Source organism: Mandrillus leucophaeus, unplaced genomic scaffold, assembly GCF_000951045.1.
Source record: "Mandrillus leucophaeus isolate KB7577 unplaced genomic scaffold, Mleu.le_1.0 Scaffold40, whole genome shotgun sequence".
Lineage (NCBI taxonomy): Eukaryota > Metazoa > Chordata > Mammalia > Primates > Cercopithecidae > Mandrillus > Mandrillus leucophaeus.
The window spans coordinates 7259197-7267056 of NW_012104254.1; the positions used below are offsets into that span (position 1 = coordinate 7259197).

Below are 7860 nucleotides of genomic sequence, written 5' to 3' on the forward strand. Positions count from 1 at the left end.
AATGGGCCGGGCGCGGTGCCTCACGCCTGTAATTTCAGCACTTTGGGAGGCCAAGGCAGGGGGATCACGAGGTCGAGATGGAGATCATCCTTGCCAACATGGTGAAACCCCATCTCCACTAAAAATACAAAAATTAGCTGGACGTGGTGGTGAGCGCCTGTAGTCCCAGCTACTCCAGAGGCTGAGGCAGAAGAATTGCTTGAATCTGGAAGGCAAAGGTTGAGGAGATCGCACCACTGTACTCCAGTCTGGTGACAGAGCAAGACTCAGAGTCTCCAAAAAAAAAAAAATTAGTAAAATTTCAGGCAGAAAAAAGCCATAAGCAAAAAGTAAAAATGGGTACAATGATGTGCTAGATGTGCTATGAACTTCAATAAGGGGTTAAAACACACACACAGAAAATGGGAGACTTAAAGCAGTATAGATTAATAGTTTGGAGTCAGAATTCCTGGATTCTGACTATTTCACACACTTACTGAGCTACTGAGCTCAGTGAACTAGAGTACATTACTTAATCCCGCTGACCCTAATCTACAGAACTGAGATTACAGAATTTACTTCGAGGAATGTAAGCAACAAAATTTAACCTGCAAAATCATATATTAGCTTAATCCGCACAATTCTGTAAGTAGGTATTATATCAACTCCACTTTATATTCAGAAGTTCAGGCTTAGAAAGAGGTTGAGTTGAAGGGCATCCAACTACTAAATGATGGGCCCCAAATTCGAATTTAGATGTAATTCTTAACGTATGTCCTCCCTCTTCTGTTGTACTTCAAGATCCTACAATTTCTATCTGGTAGAAAAGTCCTTCTTTGAACATCTCTAGAGCTCACACAACAGCTCGTCTATCCCACATATCCATAAAAATGGAGACTACGAGGAATGCCCTGTAAAGAGATGATAAAAGCAACAGAGGCCAGCGAAGTGGCCCAATCCTGTAATTCTAACACTGTGAGAAGCAGAGGCGAGAGGATGGCTTGAGGCCAAGAGTTCCAGACCAGCCCGACGCAATACAGCCAGACCCTGTCTCTAAAAGGTTTTTAAAAAGTGTTTTTTTTAGCCGAATGTTGTGGTGCATGCCTGTAGTCCTAGCTACTCGGGAGGCTGAGGCAAGAGGATAGCTTGAGCGTAGGAGTTGGAGGCTGCCGGGAACTATGATCGTTGCACTCCAGACTGGGCGACAGAGAGAGAGACCCTGTCTCAGGAAAAAGAAACTGTCCATAACTTCAAAAGATAAGTAATCGAAAAAAATAATCACACCAAAACAGCCTTAATACACGTACAAAGTAATAGCAATTACACATTATTAAATGTTGTAAGTTGAAGGGACGCTAGGATGTACTCAAGAAAATTGTATTATAGTAGTCTAACCCTAAAAGAGAAGGGAGGAGTTCAGAAACAAAGTCTTTCTCAAAAGGCATCTAAATACGATCCTCGGAATACTAAAGTGTGAGAGATTAAGGAGACGATTATGAAGTCAGTCGAGATCCAAGTGGGAGCGCTAGAGCAGGGCAAGTCAGCAATGCGCTAGCTCAGAAGTTGACTGTATTGGAAGGTAGACGGAGACCTGGAAGAGGAGGAGATCTGAGCATTAAAATCAGCTGGCGGGAACAGGACCAGATGTACAAGATCTGAAGCAAGCAGCAGTGGACAAAAGGAATGGGAAGAGAAACAGGCCCCAAGGCATGTGGCATTTTACAAGCTCAAATCTTGACGCTTTCCCCCGGCCTCTTCGGCCCTCGGTAGGGGCCGGGGTGCTCGCAAAAGGCGCAGAACCCCAAGCAGCTGGGGGCGGGGGCGCGGACCGCGGCCAACAGGGAGCTGCTGGGCAGAGAGTTCCGCGCTTCCGGTCCCAAGCAGACCTTCTGGAACCCAGGCTACAGCCCGAAAGTTCCAGGCGGGCATTGTCACCACCGTCTCAGCGTTCTATCCCAGATCTGGCCGCCTCCTCCCCTTGGTAAACTTTTCCCGGGAACTTACCCGCCATTTCCGAGCTACGAGCACCCGCGGCTGAGGAAGGACGAATCAACCCGCGCGCTCCCGGGCCGGAAGTGACCGCACAGTCTAACACATTGTCCCCGCCCACTCCCAGCGTGACGTTAGCCAATTAAAGGAGGCGTGTCCAGGCGCCCGGCGGCGGAAGCGCCTCAGGAGGCGGGGCTAACGCGGAGAAGTCTGCACGGGCCGTTAGCTGTGCGAATTGCCTAGCCAGTGCGAATGCTGTCGGCCGCTTTGCAGGCCTGAAGTGGAGAAGGAGGCCGCAAATGAACCTTCGCGGTTGAGATGCTCTCCGGCCCTAGGAAAGTTTCTCTGGGGTTGATTTGATCAATACAGACAGTTTACGCCTGTTTTCCTTACCCGTCCCTGAGATGTTTTGGAGACTGGCTGAAAATCTTTCCTCTTGGCCTGGACAGTGCATTCAAACACTTGAGACCTGTGGGCAATTTTACCCTAGGTAAGATTTTACCTAGGGTAAAATGTAGAGGTTGAGTCTCAGTTTCGGAAGAAGTTTTCACTTATTTTCCTCCTTTGTTTCTCATTTTGCTGTAAACTTTAACATCTTTTTTCCTTTCTCCCCTGTTTTTAACGTATACAGTATGATATTGAGGTACTCTGCTTTCACTCTTCAGGTTAGTAGGCAATCATTTAACGTGGAAAAATCGTTACCTAGGCCAGGCGCGGTGGCTCACGCTTGTAATCCCAACACTTTGTGAGGCCGAGGCAGGTAGATTGCCTGAGGTCAGGAGTTCGAGACCAGCGTAGCCAACATAGTGAAACCCCGTCTCTACTAAAAATACAAAAATTAGCCAAGCATGGTGGCGGGCGCCTGTAATCCCAGCTACACGGGAGGCTGAGGCAGGAGAATCGCTCGAACCCTGGAGGCAGAAGTTGCAGTGAGCCGAAATTGCGCCACTACACTGCAGCCTGGGAGACAGTGAGACTCCGTCTCAAAAATAAATAAATAAATAAATTGTTAACTAATAAATACCTAAGTGGCCTGATGTAGTCTTGCATGCCACATGTTCTAGTGGTTTGAATTACATCACAAGGTGCTACCTGATTTTAGCCGTAGGCCTTGTTAGTATTTAGTAGCTGTTGGAACTGTTTTGCCCAGAGGATAAAGCACTGTTTAGGTATCCACAAATATTCCCACAATGTTGGCTATACACCAGAATTCCTTGTCTCAACAAATATTTGTTAACAGGTTTTATACTGATGCACGCTAAAGCTAAAATGGACCCTTGGGATGATGGTCTAGAAGTAACACGCCTTCTCATTTTAGAGATAAGGAAACCAAATCCCAGAAAAGATAAACTGCCCAAGTTCTCTCTCAGAATGCAACCTATGCAGAGTGCAGTTCATCAGATACTCAGCCCAGTATTTATTTGCTGAACGATACAGAGATGGCTTTCCCGAAGATAAAGATCAGAAAAGGTACTGAGAATGCCCAGATCCTTTTTCTTTCTTTCTTTTTTACTTTTTCTTTTTTCTTTGAGACGGAATTTCGCTCTTGTTGCCCAGGCTGGAGTGCAATGGCACAATCTCGGCTCCCCACAACTTCCGCCTCCCGTGTTCACGCGATTCTCCTGCCTCAGCCTCCTGAGTCGCTTGGATTACAGGCAGGCGCCACCACGCCTGGCAATTTTGTCTTTTTGTAGAGATGGGGTTTCTCCATGTTGGTTAGGCTGATCTCAAACTCCTGACCTCAGATGATCTGCCTGTCTCGGCCTCCAAAAGTGCTGGGATTACAGGTGTGAGCCACCGCGCCCGGCCAGATCCTTTTTCTTGAAACCTAATGATACACAAGAAATTACAGTCATAATGTTAAGACAGAAAACTGAAATCAATGGGACTAATGACATTATGGATCAAAAAAGGAAAACAATCTTTTTCTTTAATAATCATTTTTGGCCAGGCACGTTGGCTCACACCTGTAATCCTAGCACTTTGGGAGGCCAAGGCAGGCAGATCACCTGAGGTCAGGAGTTCAAGACCAGCCTGGCCAACATGGTAAAACCCTGTCTCTACTAAAAAGTACAATAAATTAACCAGACTTGGTGGCATGCGCCTGTAATCTCAGCTACTTGGGAGGCTGAGGCAGGAGAATCACTTGAACCCAGGAGGCAGAGGTTGGAGTGAGCTGAGATAGTGCCACTGCACTCCAGCCTGCACAAGAGAGCGAGACTCCATCTCAAAAAAAAAAAAAAAAATCTTTTCAAAACGGCAAGACTCATCATTTCTTTCTGAAATCACCATATCTATGGATCAATTGCTGATCAAAAGCAATTATGTTCTTTATAAGTAAGAAATCAAGAAGAATTACATTTTAACTGTGGTATATCACAGATTATTAGTCCTGTGATATTATGGTTAGTTGTAGGGAAAAAATATGATGAAACTTACTGGTACATTGTGTGACTAGCATTTAATGTGATCTGCTTGCAGAATTGAGGTTTTATATTGTCCTCGTATTAGAGGTTCACTTTTTTTTTTTTTCAGATAGGGTCTCACTCTCACCCAGGCTGGATTGCAATGATGCAATCATAGCTCACTACAGCCTCCAGCCTCCAACTGCTGGGCTCAAAAGATCCTCCTGCCTCTCAGCTTCCCAAATAGCCAGGACTACAAATGTGTGCCACTGTGCACAGCTAATTTTTTTGTTTTTTGATAGAAATGGAATCTCAGTATGTTGCTCAGGCTGGTCCCAAACTCCTGGCCTCAAGCAATCCTCTTAGCTTGGCCTCCCAGAATCCTGGGATAATAGGCGTGAACCACCACGTCCATCCTCACATATTTTTTTTTAATGTTACAGAATAGATGTTTTGGTACAGTTTACCTAGAAGATAAAAGAATGACTTATTTTGGAAAGGTAGTGGTAAAATTATTCAAAAGGAAAAAACATTCTCTTTTTTTGTAGGGATTTCTTTTTTTTTTTTAAACTTATATTTTACTTTATTCTAAAGGGAATTTAAGAAAGTGACTATTACAATCATGGAATAAATAAAATTTCTACAAAAGGAATATGCTGTCCTCATATATATGGAAGAGACAACATATCTTGTGGGAAATTTAGTGCTCTACTAGTCCCAGTTCTACTACTTCATGCTTGTTCAACCTTGTTCCATGTATTAAGTGGAGATAATAGTACTACCCAGTCACCACACTGGGTTGTTGTAAAAACCAAACGGAATATTTGTGAACGAGCTTTGTAAACTCTAAAACTCTATGTAGGTATGAAGTGGTGTTACTATGATAACATTTATTGTAGTAAGGGAGATTTGGCAAAGGCATTTTCTTCAGAGAAAAGGGCCATATTACACTATTAGGTATGAAGCAGCAACCATGTGTTGGTACAGGCTCAAGTTCACATGGACTGATAAATTTCACTATCTTGCTTTGAAACCTCCAGAATGGTTTAAAATTTGGCGTAAAAAATGTGGTCATCAGGCCAGGTGCAGTCGCTCATGCCTGTAATCCCAGCACTTTGGGAGGCAGAGGCAGGTGGATCACAAAGTCAGGAGATTGAGATCATCCTGGCTAACACGGTGAAACCTCGTCTCTACTAAAAACACAAAAAATTAGCTGGGCGTGGTGACAGGTGCCTGTAGTCCCAGCTACTCAGGAGGCTAAGGCAGGAGAATGGCATGAACCTGGGAGGCAGAGCTTGCAGTGAGCTGAGATTGTGCTACCGCACTCCAGCCTGGGAGACAGACTCCGTCTCAAAAAGAAAAAAAAAAAAAATGGTCATCAGAAAATTGATGCAGGAAATCTAAGACCTAAAAGAAAAATGCATGTATGTAATGTGTCTTCATTTCAAAATACATACCTTAACACAGACAAGTAACAGTAGTTAGCTCATTTTTTTAGCTTATAGTGCTAATGAGGGTAAAGTTGTGAGTCTCAGTTCCCAAAGCAATTATCCAGAAACCATTATCCTACATGACTACATGACTTCCAAATGGGATACAAGAAAGAAAATAGGCTGGGTGTGGTGGCTCACATCTGTGATCCTAGCACTTTGGGAGGCCAAGGCAGGCAAATCACATCAAGTCAGGAGTTCAAGACCAGCCTGGCCAACATGGTGAAACCCTGTCTCTACTGAAAATACAAAAATTAACCAGGTGTGGTGGCATACGCCTGTAATTCCAGCTACTCAGGAGGCTGAGGCAGGAGAATTGCTTGAGCCCGGGAGACGGAGGTTGCAGTGAGCCGAGATCACGCCATTGTACTCCAGCCCGGGCGACAGAGCAAGTCTGTCTCAAGAAAAAAAAAAAAAAGAAAGAAAAGAAAAATGGACCAGCTCATGTTGAAAACTACTATAAGAGGAATCTCCTAAATACACAAAAATTACCAACAGTTTTTATTTTCTAACTCTAATACGCTACCCATAGGTGTATGAATTAGTACCTTTTGAGGGGCAATTTAGAAATTTTAACAAATTTTTACAAATGTAACAAAATTTTCAATTTGTATATCCTTTGAGGCAACAACAGTTCCACATTTGTACTGCAAAACTATTTCACAGAAATGGAAAGATACACTAAAACAAAGATGTTCAATGCTGTATTATTTTCACTGGCAAATTGAAAATAGCCTAAACTTCTAGCACAAGGGGCTAGCTAATATATTCTATCTCCGATACAATAAGTTAAAAAATAAATTACAAAATATATGTTATTTTGTTTGTATAAAAATGTATTTTATATAAACAGAAAACATCTGAAAGCATCCCTCACAAACTTAACTATAGTTACCTTTAGGGGGAATTTAGATATGGGGATTAATGAGGTTTTTTGTTTTTGTTTTTGTTTTGGAGACAGAGTTTGCCCAGGCTGGAATGCAGTGGCGTGATCTCAGCTTACTGCAACCTCTGCCACCTAAGTTCAAGCAATTCTCCTGCCTTAGACTCCCGAGCAGCTGGGACTACAGTGAACACCCACCACCAGGCCCAGCTAATTTTTGTATTTTTAGTAGAGGTGGGGTTTTACCATGTTGGCCAGGCTGGTCTCGAACTCCTGACCTCAAGTGATCTACCTCCTTGGCCTCCCAAAGTGCTAGGATTATAGGCGTGAGCCACTGCACCCAGACTAATGAGTTTTCTTTCTTCTTTAATACCATTTGTCTCTTTTAATGATGATGTAATGGTTTCTTTCACAGTTAGAAACTTATCCATCTGACTGGGCGTAGTGGCTCACACCTATAATCCCAGCACTTTGGGAGACCGAGGTGGGCAGATCACCTGAGGTCCGGAGTTTGAGACCAGCCTGACCAACATGGAGAAATCCCATCTCTAAGAAAAATACAGAATTAGCCAGGCGTGGTAGTGCATGCCTGTAATCCCAGCTACTTGGGAGGCTGAGGCAGGAGAATCACTTGAACCCAGGAGGCGGAGGTTGCGGTGAGCCAAGATTGCACCATTGCACTCCAGCCTGGGCAACTAGAGCAAAATTCCGTCTTAAAAAAAAGAAAGAAAGAAACTTATCCATCTTTTTGGAGGTTTTTAGACATGGTTGCTAATTCCCTACCCTCTTCTCTACATTCGACATATGGTACACAGACTCTAAGGGAAGCCATTTAATCAAAACTAGGAACAATTAGTTGAAAACTAATATTTTCCATTTTGCATTTTGTCATTATTTACAAGCAAAGATTAGCCAAAATAATGAGCATTATAACTATTATACCTGTTTTCAAAATGACTGTGCAGTGATACCTGCTTTACTTTTGGAAACTAATTTATTAAAATGGCATTAATTATGTATTTGTCTACTTTGGGTAGGTAATACAATAATAACTGTGATATTATACATTCTATCATTAAAATGCTATTTTAAGTATTATTTATTTCTTTTCTTT

At 43.1% G+C, this 7860-nt stretch overlaps 1 protein-coding gene across 1 annotated transcript in view; it reads right to left on the minus strand.

Moving 5' to 3' along the window:
• Positions 1–2060, minus strand: part of HAT1 (histone acetyltransferase 1) — an 87193-nt gene extending 85133 nt beyond the window's left edge. The window contains exon 1 of the mRNA XM_011991919.1: positions 1984–2060. Coding sequence (XP_011847309.1) covers positions 1984–1990 — 7 coding nt within the window. The 5' untranslated portion in view covers positions 1991–2060. The remainder of the gene's footprint in view (positions 1–1983) is intronic.
• Positions 2061–7860: the final 5800 nt, after the last annotated feature.